Source organism: Moschus berezovskii, chromosome 1 (genome assembly GCF_049115385.1).
Source record: "Moschus berezovskii isolate FMDL1 chromosome 1, NW_MosBer_1.0, whole genome shotgun sequence".
NCBI lineage: Eukaryota > Metazoa > Chordata > Mammalia > Artiodactyla > Moschidae > Moschus > Moschus berezovskii.
This window is the reverse complement of record NC_142460.1, coordinates 122,561,670-122,578,772: the sequence shown is the minus strand read 5'-3', so window position 1 is coordinate 122,578,772 and position 17,103 is coordinate 122,561,670. Positions and strand designations below refer to the sequence as shown.

Here is a 17,103-nt window from a genome sequence, read left to right as displayed (position 1 = left end):
TCTTGGAGAAGTCAGGGCTGTACCTGCCAAGTCAATTCTAAGGATATGTTTATAATTTCTTTCTTCCAATTAGTTCAGAAATTTCAAAGTGACATTATTCTGTACTCTTTACTACAAATTTTTTAAATTATGCCAATTACCCATTTGAATTAAAGGCAGCAATTTTAAAGATCACAGATATTTTTGGATATACTGTCACTTGAAAAGATGCAGTAAACAGGGATAACTTCAATTTTTACTGCCAGAAATCTCTCCCAAGGCCCACAGAAATATAAAACAAAGGTAGGAAGATCACTCTGCTGTAGTCTTATCTAATCTAGCAGATGCAAAGCTCTAGTTTTAAGAGAAATCTTTGAATTTAAATATCTACACATCAGCACTAATTTTAAGAAGACAAGTGTCATGGGACAACAGGAAAGGAAATAAGATGAGACAGAAGTCCGGAAAGAAGTAAAGAGTTCAAAAGGCCAATTTTGAACTCCAAGGAAAGGTTGATTTAAATTAAATAACTGAGATTGTCATAAGGAATGGGAAGTTAGTATTTGGCTGAAATAAATAAGAATCTGTGGACATTTGGATTCACTATTCTGGAAGTGTCACAGAAAGAGAAATAATGATCAGTCGGTGTCACCCTGGGGTAACTTTATTTCCTGATGAAGTTGGGTGGCTGGGTGGGGGCATTTTACCATACACCAAGTTTTCCATTCTCAGTGTTCTATTCTTGTACAGGATCAGTCATGCTATATTTCTAAACTGAAAGATTCTTCTGCCTGAAAGCAAAATGCCACTTGACATTTTAGAAAGCCATAATTCAAGGAAATGGAAGAACAAATACCAAAGGGTAATTTAGTGTAACAGGATGTTTAAAAGGGAATTTTTTTTCTCCTACCTCCTTATCAACAGAGGTTCAAAAAGTCTGAAAGCAAAATAATTAATTAATTAAGAGGTAGACAGCATTCCCACATTTCAAAGTGAGGTGCTAGATCGATTCCTTGTGCTCATCCCTTTTGTCAAGAAGGTGGCTCCAAAACTGATCTTGTGATGCTCAGATCAACCACCACTCTAGGACAAAAAAAAAAGACTAAGGATGCAGAAAGTCTAAGAGAGATTTGCACTGGAGAGAGTCACAGGTTAAGGACCGAGTCCCACCCTCATGGAAGAGGAGGGACTCTTCCCCTCAGTTTTAGCTTCCATTCACATAAGCCACGCAAAAAGCTAAACATATGTTGCCCAGGATGACCTTTAGAGGGACACAATGAACCAGTGAATTAATATCTAAAAAAGTCTACTATGACTGAAACTGCCCCAGTGAGCAGGAGAAGGAGTGACAATCGAGTAGGGGCGGGGGGGCAAGAATGTGTGGGTTCCCTATTGGCCAAGCAGAAGTTAACCCAAGGGAACTTATGCAAGAGGCAAGGCTGCCAGTGTGAGGAGACTGAGAAAAACCCCAACTGGTGGGGTTGAGCCCCAAGAGTTTGGTCAAAGAATGCATTAATTTAGAAAAGTGCAAGGCAGAGGTCTCTGGGTAGTGTCATCAGAGAATGCTCAACTTTACCCTCTAAATGTAAACTATGGACGTTAGTTAATAATAATAAAGTATCAATATTGGTTCATGGATTGTAACAAATGCACCACACTAACATTTGACACTGTATGGGCTGAGGGCAGAGTATGTATGAACTCTCTACTTTCTATGCAATTCTTCTATAGAGCTTAAAAAAGTAATATAGGCACATGGTAATAGAAATGCCAACTGTATCAAAGAAAGGTAAAAAAATTGCTTAATACAAAAGATGAAATTATGAGACCATGAGTTAGCAAGAATATAGAAAACAAACAAACAAACAAAACAAAAAAACAATGAAAACTGCCTAGCATTAGAGAGTTAGAGGAATGTAAGAATGGGATCCATCTGAGTGGCAGAAGAGATGAAATGGATGAACAATAGGAAAGAAAGACTAGAAGTCACAGAATGAGAGAGATGTTCAAAATTCAAAGTTAAGCTCTTTGACCTTCTGTCACACAACCTCTGTGCGTGCAGGCATGATCAGTCATGCCCAACTTTTTGTGAATCTATAGACTGTAGCCTAAGGCTCCTGTGTCCATGGGATTCTCTAGGCAAGCATACTGGACTGGGTTGCCATTTCCTACTCCAGGGATCTTCCCGGCCTAGGGATCAAACCTTCCTCTCCCGCAGCTCTTGCATTGACAGATGGATTCTTTACCACTGAAACACCTGGGAAGCTCACAAATGTCTGTGTGCCTTACCAAAACCAGAGGTAAAATCTGACATACATTCTAAGAGAGGTAGCTAGCTAGATAGACACGCACATACACACATAATATATTGCTTTTGAAGAAAAGGGCTAATTTCCAAGATTAGGTTGATGATTCTAGAGTAGACACAGAAGACTAGAAGACAGGATAGAAATCAATCATTACAAAGAGACAAGGAGTAAGAATCAGATACCAAGCTGAGAATATAAGCTCTCCTCTGCCACACACACATCTACCAATGATCAGAATGTGAGTGAAATCTTGAGGTAGTCATTAGACATTCCACAGAGCATAGAAGGAATTGGGGGCCAATTTTACCCTTTACAAGTAAGGTGTACTAACCTGTATGTTTTCTTATCAAGTAGTGAATGTTTTGATGTGTCTAAACATGATTCCTCCTTAGAAAATAAAGGAATTTCCTTTATGCTTTTCTCTTGAATCTTATTTCCCATTAAATTAGTGTCTCTTTTAGGAACAGAAAAACAGTTTTCAAGTTGCCAATATTTTTCCTAAAAAAAAAAAAAAGGGGAGAGAGAGAGAGATTTATTTTTATAAAATGTACTTTCCTTGAACATTTGGGCTTCCCACTTGGAGCTAGTGGTAAAGAACCTGACTACTAATGCAGGAGACATAAGAGATGCAGGTTCAATCCCTGGGTCAGAAAGATCCTCTGGAGGAAGGCATAGCAACCACTCGTCTTCTTGCCTGGAGAATCCCATGGTCAGAGGAGTCTGGTGGACTAGAGTCTATGGGGCAGCAAAGACTGGGACATGAGTGAAGTGACTAAATGTGCTAGATTCTTTACTGAAGCCCTCAGGACATCAAAAATAAAGAGATATGGCTCCTGTTCTCAAGGAGCTTACAGTATTAAAAGGGAGATGGAACATACACATGTAAGTTTAATAAAATTAGAAAGGGATGCATCACAAGAAGCAAACAGAAATTTTCTGAAGTTATAATTTGTATTCTACCAGTCCACACTGCATCCACAGGAGTGCCTCAGGGAACACAGCCAGTATGATAAGGGAACATTAGGGATCCCCAGCTTATCTCACCTGCAACTGATCAACCTTTGTCAGAAGGATTTACAGAGTCGAATGCCTCCAGGGCCCAGGAATATAGTGTCAAAGAATGATCAGATCTCATAAAGCATGATAAACAGTAAATTAAATTCAGCCTCAGTGTTCATAGCAAAAGGGAAAGAAAGATGGGACTACACTGACTTCAGTTCAGTTCAGTTCAGTCTCTCAGTCGTGTCCGACTCTTTGCGATCCCATGAATCACAGCACACCAGGCCTCCCTGTCCATCACCAACTCCCGGAGTTCACTCAAACTCATGTCCATCGAGTCGGTGATGCCATCCAGCCATCTTGTTCTCTGTCGTCCCCGTCTCCTCCCACCCCCAATCCCTCCTAGCATCAGACTCTTTTCCAGTGAGTCAACTCATCGCATGAGGTGGCCAAAGTATTGGAGTTTCAGCTTTAGCATCAGTCCTTCCAGTGAACACCCAGGATTGATCTCCTTTAGAACTGACTTAGAGTAAGCCTATTTTCCATTAAGGGAGCCATAGCTACTCTCAGGGAATGACATACGTTCTTTTCCGAGAGAAGTAAGAAATACGGATCTTATATGAAAACTCATGCTCAAACATGGGAAACTTAAATTTTAAATACTGGATGAATGAGCTCAACCAAAGTCACTGGGTATCAGAAGCATCAGCTGAGGAGGGGGCACCAGACACAAATTCTACAGAGCACAGCAGTGGTCAGTGCTGGGATGGACACTGAAGAAGCACACGAGCCATCTCACTTCTTTTTATACCACCATCATCTGACAGTTTCCTGGGATAAATGTATCTCCACAGATAAAACATCCCCACCCCATCTCTCCAACTCTAGAAATAGACATAGCACGCTACGTTTAAAAATCTAACTTGAACTCAGATCAATAGCTATGTTGTCAAACTGACACAGTTTTTAAGAAAAAAAAAACTTCTTTTATTAAATATATTGAATCACAATTACATGAGATTTTGAATACTTTAATCAAATTGAATGTGATTGGAAGATGAAGCCTTAATGAAGGAAATTAAAATACATGATTGCCTTTCCTTTTGTTTTTATAACTACTAGACTAAAATTAATTCAACTAAAAGACAAATGCAACATTCAAATATAGGTCAAAGGTCACTATGCTTACAAATCAAGTTGGATCAGGAAAAAATTGTTCTGACCCTCGTCATATTTACAAATGGAGTGTCTTCTTATCTAAGTATTTCCATCTGCCTACCATTTCTTTCTGTGAAAGCATGCCTCTGCTCAAACTATGAGAAGAACATTCACTGTTGCTTTTTTCCAGTTATCTACTAATTTCCTTTTTCTTCCTCCCCTCCTTTCAGTGTCCCTCCCCTCCCACTGCCTCCTATGGCCCTTGAAACTAGTAGCACCATATCCAAGAGGTTGATAAAAGTGAGTTCTTAAAAAAAAGAAAGAAATTAAAGCTCAGGCAGAAGGGACTAGAAAACCCAGCTGTCCTCTGCTTTGCCAGCCTTTACTTTCTAAAACTACCCAGTTCTAGTGGCTCTTTTCCTATCTTGAACAGAAGGATAAAACCAAACTATTTTCACGGAGGCTTTTTGAGGCTGAAGTCCTTCGCAATACAAAAGACTTTACAAAACAACTAAAGAAAATGACCAAAGGTATAAAAATGAACAGTTTCACTAGCATATATTTCTTAATTCTAATAAAATTTCCACACAGATTGTGCTTTCTGGGCACAGTTTTTGTGGCACCCATACCTAGAACAGTCCTATTTCTTGCTTTAGCATCATCTAAGGTCCATGGGGTCCAAAGAGTCAGAAAAAAACTGAGCAACTAACACAAACACACACACACATACACAAAAGGTACTTATACTCCAGACACCACCTGCCAGATGACTCTTTGTTTCTTTGCACCTCCTTTTACCAGAGCCCATGTGGCACAGCCTTATAGCAATGGCAGGATTGCAGTAACTTCTAGAGCTGCCAGACAGCTTTTCAACTCCTCTCATGTTCAGAATGCCAGCCGTGCCCCACGCTGTCTCTCTCACCACAACTGCCCACACACCCATTTAGGTTCCCACTCAGATACTCTTTTTGCTAAGAGAAGTCTAGCACTTGCCTTATTTACAGAGCAGAAGAGGCTGTACAGCTCTTGGGTGTCACGTGGCAACTCCCACATTACCCAGCCAATCCACCCACCAACTTACCATTATTTTCTGATTTACCACCACCCTCCATGTCTTCAAGGGCTGTACGGAATTGGGGCAGCACAGGCTGACATCCTCAAGCTGACTTCACAAAAGGAACAACAACAGACTTTGTCTTCCAGCACGAAGGGAACCGCCATACTCAGGGCATGAGAGTGGCATCCAAGGCTGCTGACTAGGACTAAGTCAACCAGCCAGACAGAAACTGAAGTTCCAGGGTGAGCTCATACCACCACGTCTGAACAGTACTGGTTGAAATAGAACAAACTGCTATATTGTCCCCCAAACAAAAGGGAATAGGAACTGAGTTCCCATGAAAACAAATGGGAAAAAGAAATGTGAGACAATAAATATTTTCTTTCTTCCAAGACCTCTGGTTCCATTTTTTTGTAGGCTCATATAAATCAGAGCTTAGTTTCATGGGAGGAAGAAGTTAAAAACATGAACTGTGAAATGACAGCTTGAATTCAAAGCCAAACTCTACCGCTTATTAGCGTCTGTGAGCTCAGCAATTGATTCACACTCTCTGTGCCTCTGTTTCCTCATATGTAAAATGGGAATAATGAGCATTCGTCCCTAATGGGACAGGGAATTATAAAGATTAAATGAAATAATTCATGTAGGGCTTCCACGTGGCACTAGTGGTAAAGCACCTGCCTGCCAATGCAGGAGACATAAGAGATGAGGGTTCAATCCCTAGGTAAGGAAGATCCCCTGGAGCAGGGCATGGCAACCCATTCCAGTATTTTTGCCTGGAGAATTCCACGGACAGAGGAGAGTGGCAGGCTACAGTCCATGGAGCCACAAAGAGTCAGACACAACTGAAGCAACATAGCTCGCACATAGAGATCTTAGAACAGGAAAAACTCAGAAAACATTAATGAATGCGATTTTGGCAGGAATAAATCAGACAATGAACACAAAAGATTTGGGGTTTTTTAATGTTCTATATTTGATTATTGCCTGATTATTATCTGTCACAGTCATCAATCTATTCTATGGCAATGCAGTACAATCATCCACACTGTATTTCTACTGAATTTTAAAACTGAAGAGATCCACTTATTTTGGAGGAGAAATTTTGCTCAGAAATCCTTACATATTTTAAGCTGCTTAGGTCCCCCATCTTTCCATGTCTCCGGTGTCCTCTACCTGATGGAACTGCCATAGTTAATCAGGGAGGCCTGGAGCTATAGTTTCAGAAATGGAAGTCACTTCTTTCATGACTAATGAAATTTACTAACCGATGAGATTCAAATGGAAACCAGGCCAAGTTCATACTAAATGTCAAGTAAATATTAGAATAGTAAAGAAGCAATATTTCTACCTGACCAAAGATCTGTACAGGAACACCACAGACATCAGTCACACAAACACTGCAGTCTGCAGAGGCAGAGAGAATCAGCGAGCGGCCGCCTGGCTCACACATCTCTAAGGAGCTTATCCAGTCTTCGTGAGGCCGGAATGATCTTATCAGAGTTGGGGCCTGTGTGAGTTTGTTCTTGCTGGAATTAAGGCAGTACTCCTGAATGAAAAGACATGCCAGAATTCGAAAATGTCCAAATATTAAATGATTACAGTGATAAAACACTTTTTAAAAAAAAGTCTGATACAGAAATTGGACAAAGGTGCATTTGGGAACAGCAATCTGTGATACAAATGCAAAAGAATAGCTCCTGATAACAGAGGTTAGAAAAATGGTATTCACATTCAAGAAAAGGTTTCTAACTGATTTGACTAACTTGAGAAGTAGAAACAAACGAAGGACGGGGAATGGAAGGATGGAAAAATATAAGCAGTAAAGTCAGCTATTAGATAAAGTGGATGAACTTTACCATGTATAGGTAGTCACATATTATACAATTTTATAGTATCATTAGAAAATTGAGCAGGTAATCAGTGACACAAAAAATCCCAAACAAACTCAGGATGACAACAATGTTAGGTAAAAAACCAATACACTACTTCGATTATGTTTACTATCTCATTTAAAATGAGGCATACCTTAACTATTTATTCTCAAACAATGCTGTAGTACCATACTAACAATACTGCATTCCTAAATTGGGAGACTGACCTGACTATACATTAATAGAGGATTTTCAATATTAAGAAAAATCTGTTTTTCTCTGTGAATTAAAGAAGTCTCTGATTAATACATAAGTTTTCTTTAAAATACTGAATGTTTCTTCCTTTATCTAGAAACAGACAAGACCTGATTCATAATTACCTAAAACAAAAGACAATAAAAAATAATAATGATAATGTGAGAATTTTTCAACATACCTCTATATTCCAGATTTTTAACCACCCCTCCAGATCTCCTGTGGCGAGGTATCGATTTGATTTATCAGTAGACATAATAATAGAACCAACTCCACTATGAGCCAAAAATTCAGCCAAAAGTTGCTTCTTAAATGTATCCCAGAATCTGACATACCCAGATCCTCCACATGATACCAGGTTGGCTCCCCCTAATATATGAGAACACCTAATTAGGAAACTACAAACACAGGAAACAACTTCCTCATCAGTTTCCTTGTTGGAAGCATATGGATGTCGGACAGGTGAGTAGCCCTAAGATCAATTCCCAGCACTCTGATTCTCTCAAATATACTCTGGGAAAAGCCCTATTAAAGCTTCACTGGTTTGTGCTGAGTATTAAGTGAGATAGGATATGTAAGATGTTCTATAAAATCTAGTTACCACTCCTTCATTCATTATTTTGATATTATTTGGGTTTCAAATTTTTGATAAAATTGATCTGTTACTTCAGACAAACTTACAAAATATTAATTTCAACATTATGATAGTATTCCAATTACAGAAAATCCATCTTTCTTAACTACCCATTGGATACATATACCAAAGTAGTAAAATTCCTCATGCACAGAGCTGGTCATGCATATATGTATAGTTACAGTAGCACAGCTATGGGTTTCTCTATGCAGCCGTATGCTTAGAAATCTACTTATGAGCTTGCTTTTTAATCTTTCATCAAGAATTCATTGTAAGTCCTTATGGAACACTTTTTTGGTTCATAGGCCTAGAACTAACCTTTTCATTTTCCATTTTTATATGCTTTTAGAAGTACTTTACCTAAATTATTCTTCTGTGGCAAAGTTCCTATTATTATTTGATAAATCTGTAGATGACTTCCAATTTGCTTCACAAATGAGCTGCCTATTAACAATCATATCTGTTTAAGGTAGAAATAATGGTATGTAGCCGCTTCAGTAGAAACAATTTGGGAATACTGATAACATTAAGAAGAATTAGTGTTGAGGAAATGAGAGCAATTTCATAATAACAGTTCATTTTGTAAGTGTAGGTGCATTCTGGAAAATAGAAAGTTTTAGACTCTAACCATTTCAAGGTCTATTCTAAATATTCCATAATGATTCTAGAACTCTATAAGGGTATATACCTTTATTGATTTTTAATGCAGAAAAATTTTACATGAAAATCATGCAGATTTTCCATCTTCAAATTGAATAGGAGAAAGTGAATATGGAAACACGGTTCAGATATGTTTATTTCTTTTTTCAATCATATAATACATGTAGATCTAGATTCCTAACATTAAGGAAAAATTCTTCTAAAATTAAAATTTAATTTTTTTAGAAGAAAAGTAAAAAATATGCGTTGCTTTCAGAAGCAGATTTTTATTTTGGGAAGATGCAGGCTACATCAATACCACGTTTACATCACCACTGAAGACAAAAGAGAAATTAAGCAAATATTTCACCTATTATAATATCAAATAACTGTGGTAAATCATATGTTAGCATGTATCTTAGAAGCAGCTCTAACCAGACTTATTCTGAAAAGGACGCACAGTTGGTATAGACACCCAAAGCTATACCTACTAACCCCCACCAAAAATATTAAGACAAAGAGCAGGCAGTTCTCATGACCTGGGATCGGCAATTAGCAGCAGCTATTTAAAATTTCACCATAGCTTCCAATCTCCGAGTTTCTCACTATTTTCTCCTAGCCCATGTTGATAACATGTGCCAGTGTGGTCATCTCAGATGCAACTCTTATACCCCATGTAGGCTTTGGCTCATATATTTGGAGTGTATCTCATGCTGTGCCCTGTGCTGTGTAGTTAGTTGCTCAGTTGTGTCCAACTCTTTGCAACCCCATGGACTGAAGCCCACCAGGCTTCTCTATCCATGGGATTTCCCAGACAAGAATAATGGAGTGAGTAGCCATTCCATTCTCCAGTGGTCTTCTCAACCTAGGGATCAAACCCTGACCTCCTGAATTGCAATTGGATTCTTTACCATCTCAGCCACCAGGGAAGCCTATGCTGAGCCCTATACCTAACAAATCTCTATGCCATGGCTAGATTCAGTTCAGTTGCTCAGTCATGTCCGACTCTTTGCAACCCCATGGACTGCAGCACGCCAGGCTTCCCTGTCCATCACCAACTCCCAGAGCTTGCTCAATCATGTCCATTGAGTCAGTGATGCCATCTAGCCATCTCATCCTCTGTCATCCCCTTCTTCTCACACCTTCAATCTTTTTCAGCATCAGGGTCTTTTCTAAGGAGTCAGTTTTTTGCATCAGGTGGCCAAAGTATTGGAGTTTCAGCTTCAACATCAGTCCTTCCAATGAACATTCAGGATTGATTTCCTTTAGGATTGACTGGTTGGATCTCCTTTCAGTCCAAGGACTCTTAAGAGTCTTCTCCAACACCACAGTTCAAAAGCATCAATTCTTCGGCACTCAGCTCTCTTTATGGTCCAACTCTCACATCTATACATGACTACTGGAAAAACCATAGATTTGACTATACAGACCTTTGTCAGCAAAGTAACATCTCTGCTTTTTAATACGCTGTCTAGGTTTGTCCTAGCTTTTCTTCAATTCTGATTGTTGCCCAGAGTTTTTCTCTATCTGATCCTGACATACACAGGGTGGTATAAATTCCTTGTGGAGTCTGGTTTAGCTTCTGCTCCTGGATCCATCCTCCTGAACCTTAATCTTGTTGGCCTTGGCCTGTGACTTCTATAATCCGGTCCTGATTATTTGCTAGATGCAGTCAAACTCTACAAGACCTAGATCGAATTAGACTGAACTTTCTTTACTGTTCCCTGTCCCAACATTTTATAATATATCAAAGCAGTCTATAGTCAAAATATAAATACATATTTCACCTGTCCCTGTGATGTTTTTTCTTGCTTCAAGGAAGCAAAGCCTCTTAACAGCATGATTGCACCCAGTGTCCGTCTCAAAGGAACAGGCTCCCAGGGTAGCCTGGTCATAGGTGGAGTGAGTAGAGGGGCTCCTCCCAGCACAAAGAAGATTTTGGGGTCCTGTATCTGAGATGGAGACAAGCCAGGTAACTTAATAGAAACATCTGCTCTTCAAACATTTATGAAAAACAACAGGCCACCCCCATCACAGTCTCTGATGACCCCAGCAAGTCTTACAATGGACTTCCAGTCAACATCCATGGAGCCCCCTGCAGTTCACTTCCTCAACCTCAACTTCACAGACTGTTTGATCCCATTTTTGTTTCTCATACTTCATATAAGTTTACTGTATTTTCCCTTGATATGAATTAATAGGGACTTCATTTTGTAGTCCCTGCTAACATCTTAGAGATACTGATATGTTCAAGACAAATGTGATCCTAATATCATGGCATTTTCAACTTATTAATCACTAATATTAAGCTTGTAAATAATTTAATGAACTTGAGATATAATGACTATGTATTTAAATCATCATTTTTAAGCAATATTATTTGTTAGTGAGTTACCCTGAAAAGGATATCCCTAATGGTACTTCAATGATCTAATGACACCATCTTCAGGTCACACTAATAAAAACTGGGGATATTCATCTCAGAATCTATAAATAGTCTGAACATACTTATGAAAAACCTATACAGAGGTATCTTCAAACATTCAAAGCAAGAAATCTACAGCAATGCTTCTTGTGTCTTTTAAAAATTTGATATTATCTGCTTTTCTTTTCTGTCTCTGTGTTTTTAATCACAGCCACAATTAAGTCTGCTGTGAGAACAAGACTATTACCCTGAGGGCCGATGCAGCAAACAGGCAGAATTCCACTTTCTCCATGGAGGATTCAAATGAACCCTAATGATGAGCTCTTTGTATTGAAAACATAAAGCAAGTCAGAGTTTCATGCCTGCAGCCAAGTAAACGCCAAATTTCTTATGTTAGTTTTCTTCCTCCTAACAAATTACTTCCTCAGCTTTTCACACACACACACACACACACATGCAAAACTGTATCTGATGACCAGTCCTTTCCTAATCTAATTCAGTCTCTGTGAGTTTATCCAATTGATACAACAGAACCTCACTGGGACATGAGGTATGACATATTCAGTACCCAAATAAATTAGTCTAAGGAAAAACCTTTAGTATCTAAGGAAACTAAAATAAAATGTGAAAGGCAATTGTCAAGACATTTTGCTTAAGCATAAAATATTCATCTGCTCTGCTAAACTTCCATAAAATACAATATAATTCCATCTGATGCTCCACACAGGTTTCTAAAGCAAGAAATAATTTAAGATTTCCAGGTGGCATAATATTTAATACAAGCTCTAGACTAAGCCTGAGCAGCCTATCAAGTGAACACAAGTTCCCATTTTCCTACCAAGGAGTACCCAAGGTTCACTCAAAGGCAATTTGGCGAGGTTTATTGGCAAAAAATAAACTAGATAAAAATGAGAGTCCTGTTCCCCGCTGTCAGTAATTCAGAAACGCTGATGTAGCATAAGGAAAAGGAACAGCAAGCCATGGAGAATTTGCTAAGCCAAGTAAATCTCAAGGTTCTTTTTAGTCACTTTGACAAGACAACGATATCACTAATCCCTTGCGCTTACAGCCAATCATCTATAATTCAGAAGCAAGCTGCAGAAGGCCCATGCACAAACAACTAGGCCACATTATTTTAGTTTCAAACTTGCACTCACCCGATTTTGATTTTAGCAGTCTCTGATAATCAGGGTGAAGGACATAGTGAGCATTTTCTGTGCTGCTGTTCCACAGAACAATTTCTCCATCATAACTCCCTACAGGAGCCAAGACAGAGAATAGAAATTACCAGAAAGTTAGATAGAAAATACGAGCAGCAACAATTAGAAGAAATCATTATCATAATAACTTACACGGAATCTGGCACTTTGTAAGTTTTCTCTATATATTTGGAGACATGAATGAATAGTAATTACTGGTGTTTTTATTAAACTTTAGAAATTGGAAACTTCACAAAATACCATTCAGTAAGTTTGATAGAGATTATTGCAATATTTTTTTTATTTTGTGGTAAGAAAGCATTCACAATAAAGGCTTTGTAATGAATCAGTTTGACACCAGGTTCTACCACCTGCCAGCTGTGTAACCTTGGCAAGTTATTTAACTATACTTGATGCCACAAGTTCCTCACCTAAAAAAATGGGTTAATAAATTTATTAACAAGATAACAATTTATCTGATAAATAAATTTATGCTCTGAAGAATGCAAAGCACCTACTGCCTAGAATATTACAAATACTGAAATAGTATTAATAACTACTATATTACCCCAAGACAATAGGTATTGCGAGAGGGCATCAGAGGGCAGACACACTGAAATCATAATCACAGAAAACTAGTCAATCTGATCACACGGACCACAGCCTTGTCTAACTCAATGAAACTAAGCCATGACGTTTGGGGCCACCCAAGATGGGTGGGTCATGGTGGAGAGGTCTGACAGAATGTGGTCCACTGGAGAAGGGAATGGCAAACCACTTCAGTATACTTGCCTTGAGAACCCCATGAACAGTATGAAAAGGCAAAATGATAGGATACTGAATGAGGACCTCCCCAGGTCAGTAAGTGCCCAATATGCTACTGGAGATCAGTGGAGAAATAACTCCAGAAAGAATGAAGGGATGGAACCAAAGCAAAAGCAATACCCAGCTGTGGATGTGACTGCTGATAGAAGCAAGGTCCAGTGCTGTAAAGAGCAATATTGCATAGGAACCTGGAATGTTAGGTCCATGAATCATGGCAAATTGGAAGTGGTCAAACAGGAGATGACAAGAGTGAATGTCAACATTCTAGGAATCAATGAACTAAAATGGACTGGAATGGGTGAATTTAACTCAGATGACCATTATATCTACTACTGTGGGCAGGAATCCCTTAGAAGAAATGGAGTAGCCATCATGGTCAACAAAAGAGTCCGAAATGCAGTACTTGGATGCAATCTCAAAAACAACAGAATTATCTCTGTTCGTTTCCAAGGCAAACCATTCAATATTACGGTAATCCAAGCCTATGCCCCAACCAGTAAGGCTAAAGAAGCCAAAGCTGAATGGTTCTATGAAGACCTACAAGACCTTTTAGAACTAACACCCAAAACAGATGTCCTTTTCATTATAGGGGACTGGAATGCAAAAGTAGGAAGTCAAGAAACACCTGGAGTAACAGGTAAATTTGGCCTTGGATTACAGAATAAAGCAGGGCAAAGGCTAATAGAGTTTTGCCAAGAGAATGCACTGGTCATAGCAAACACCCTCTTCCAGCAACACAAGAGAAGACTCTACACATGGACATCACCAGATGGTCAACACCAAAATCAGATTGATTATATTCTTTCCAGCCAAAGATGGAGAAGCTCTATACAATTAGCAAAAACAAGACCAGGAGCTGACTGTGGTTCAGATCTTGAACTCCTTATTGCCAAATTCAGACTTAAATTGAAGAAAGTACAGAAAACCACTAGACCATTCAGATAGAACCTAAATCAAATCCCTTATGATTATACAGTGGAAGTGAGAAATAGATTTAAGGGACTAGATCTGATACATAGAGTGCCTGATGAACTAAGGACAGAGGTTCGTGACATTGTATAGGAGACAGGGATCAAGACCATCCCCATGGAAAAGAAATGCAGAAAAGCAAAATGGCTGTCTGGGGAGGCCTAATAAATAGCTGTGAAAAGAAGAGAAACGAAAATCAAAGGAGAAAAGGAAAGACATAAGCATCTGAATGCAGAGTTCCAAAGAATAGCAAGGAGAGATAAGAAAGTCTTCTTCAGCAACCAGTGCAAAGAAATAGAGGAAAACAACAGAATAGGAAAGAATAGAGATCTCTTCAGGAAAATTAGAGATACCAAGGGAACTTTTCATGCAAAGATGAGCTCAATAAAGGACAGAAATGGTATGGACCTAACAGAAGCAGAAGATATTAAGAAGAGGTGGCAAAAATACACAGAAGAACTGTACAAAAAAGATCTCTATGACCAAGGTAATCACGATGGTGTGATCACTGACCTAGAGCCAGACATCCTGGAATGTGAAGTCAAGTGGGCCTTAGAAAGCATCACTAGGAACAAAGCTAGTGGAGGTGATGGAATTCCAGTTGAGCTATTTCAAATCCTGAAAGATGATGCTGTGAAAGTGCTTCATTCAATATGCCAGCAAAATTGGAAAACTCAGCAGTGGCCACAGGACTGGAAAAGGTCAGTCTTCATTCCAATCCCAAAGAAAGGGAATGCCAAAGAATGCTTGAACTACCGCACAATTGTACTCATCTCACACGCTAGTAAAGTCATGCTCAAAATTCTCCAAGCCAGGCTTCAGCAATATGTGAACCATGAACTTCCAGATGCTCAAGCTGGTTTTAGGAAAAGGCAGAGGAAGCAGAGATCAAAATGCCAACATCTGCTGGATCATGGAAAAAGAAAGAGAGTTCCAGAAAAACATCTATTTCTGCTTCATTCATTGATATGCCAAAGCCTTTGACTGTGTGGATCACAATAAACTGTGGAAAATTCTGAAAGAGATGGGAATACCAGACTACCTGACCTGTCTCTTGAGAAACCTGTATGCAGGTCAGGAAGCAACAGTTAGAACTGTACATGGAACAACAGACTGGTTCCAAATAGGAAAACAAGTACGTCAAGGCTGTATATTGTCACCCTGCTTATTTAACTTATATTCAGAATACATCATGAGGAACACTGGGCTGAAAGAAGCACAAGCTGGAATCAAGACTGCCGGGGGAAATATCAATGACCTCACATATGCAGATGACACCACCTTTACGGCAGAAAGTGAAGAGGAACTAAAAAGCCTCTTGTTGAAAGTGAAAGAGGAGAGTGAAAAGGTTGGCTTGAAGCTCAACATTCAGAAAACAAAGATCATGGCATCTGGTCCCATCACTTCATGGGAAATAGATGGAAAAACAGTGGAAACTGTCAGACTTTACTTTTGGGGGCTCCAAAATTACTGTGGATGCTGATTGCAGCCATGAAATTAAAAGACGCTTAGTCTTTGGAAGGAAAGTTATGACCAACCTAGATAGCATATTAAAAAGCAGAGACATTACTTTGCAAACCAAGGTCTGGCTAGTTAAGGCTATGGTTTTTCCAGTGGTCATGTAGGGATGTAAGAGTTGGACTGTGAAGAAAGCTGATCGCCGAAGAATTGATGCTTTTGAACTGTGGTGTTGGAGAAGACCCTTGAGAGTCCTTTGGACTGCAAGGAGATCCAACCAGTCCATTCTAAAGGAGATCAGTCCTGGGTGTTCATTGGAAGGACTGAAGCTAAAGCTGAAACTCCAATACTTTGGCCACCTCATGCAAAGAGTTGAGTGAAAAGACTCTGATGCTGGGAGGGATTGGGGGCAGGAGGAGAAGGGGACAACAGGGAATGAGATGGCTGGATGGCATCACCGACTCGATGGAGATGAGTTTGAGTGAACTCCAGGAGTTGGTGATGGACAGGGAGGCCTGGGGTGCTGTGATTCCTGGGGTCGCAGAGAGTCGGACATGACTGAGCGACTGAACTGAACTGATATTATTTGTCTATTATTGAGGGCAAACAAATTTTCCTTCTAGGTTTCTGTTTTCTACATCTGTTCTTTTGTTGTGTGTGTTCTGTTGATCTTTTCTCTTTTATGTTCTTTATTGAATGTTGCTTTCTCCAATCCTAGAACTTTCCCTACACAAGTCCTTTCATACCGTTCCATGCAGAAAACATAGAAAAGTCCAAACAGTGAGGCTAAGTCTAACCAAGCTGGTTTTAGAAGGAGCAGTGCATACCCAGACCACTGTTCTCAGCAGCCTTGTGAGAGGAGCTCCCTAGTGAGCAGAGTGCCAACATCAAGAGGAGAGCAAAAAACAAGAGCTGAGTGGTATGTACTGATGGTGTCCTTCTTGGGATTCGGAGAGAGAAGAGAGCAATGCCTACTGCATTCTGTATTGTCCTGGAGAGGCAACCTGTGTAACTCACAAACTGGCCAAAGATGATAAGCTTCCACAGGCTAGCTGTTCATGGGAATATCCACCTTCTCTCATCATTTTAAAATGCTTCACTTGCAAAGTGTTTGACTGAGCATGTTCACATAGGATTGAAGGAATGAAAGTGAATGAAGAGATTATTTATTCCCCAAGTACAATGGTATTTTATGACACTTCTACAATATCAACTACACAGCGATACTTGTTTTCATCACATTTCAGTATATGGTACGTGCTGCAGGGTAGACTTCCAGCAGCTATAGAGCAAATTCAATTGCAGAATTGGCTCTCCTGGAAT

General features: G+C 39.4%; 1 protein-coding gene across 1 annotated transcript in view; it reads right to left on the bottom strand.

Moving 5' to 3' along the window:
• The window catches only part of WDR49 (WD repeat domain 49), a 172,795-nt gene that overhangs the window by 38,330 nt on the left and 117,362 nt on the right, over window positions 1–17,103 (bottom strand). Inside the window, 6 exon segments of the mRNA XM_088833163.1 lie at window positions 371–379; window positions 2,620–2,786; window positions 6,854–7,051; window positions 7,813–8,000; window positions 10,692–10,856; window positions 12,487–12,585. Coding sequence (XP_088689289.1) covers window positions 371–379; window positions 2,620–2,786; window positions 6,854–7,051; window positions 7,813–8,000; window positions 10,692–10,856; window positions 12,487–12,585 — 826 coding nt within the window.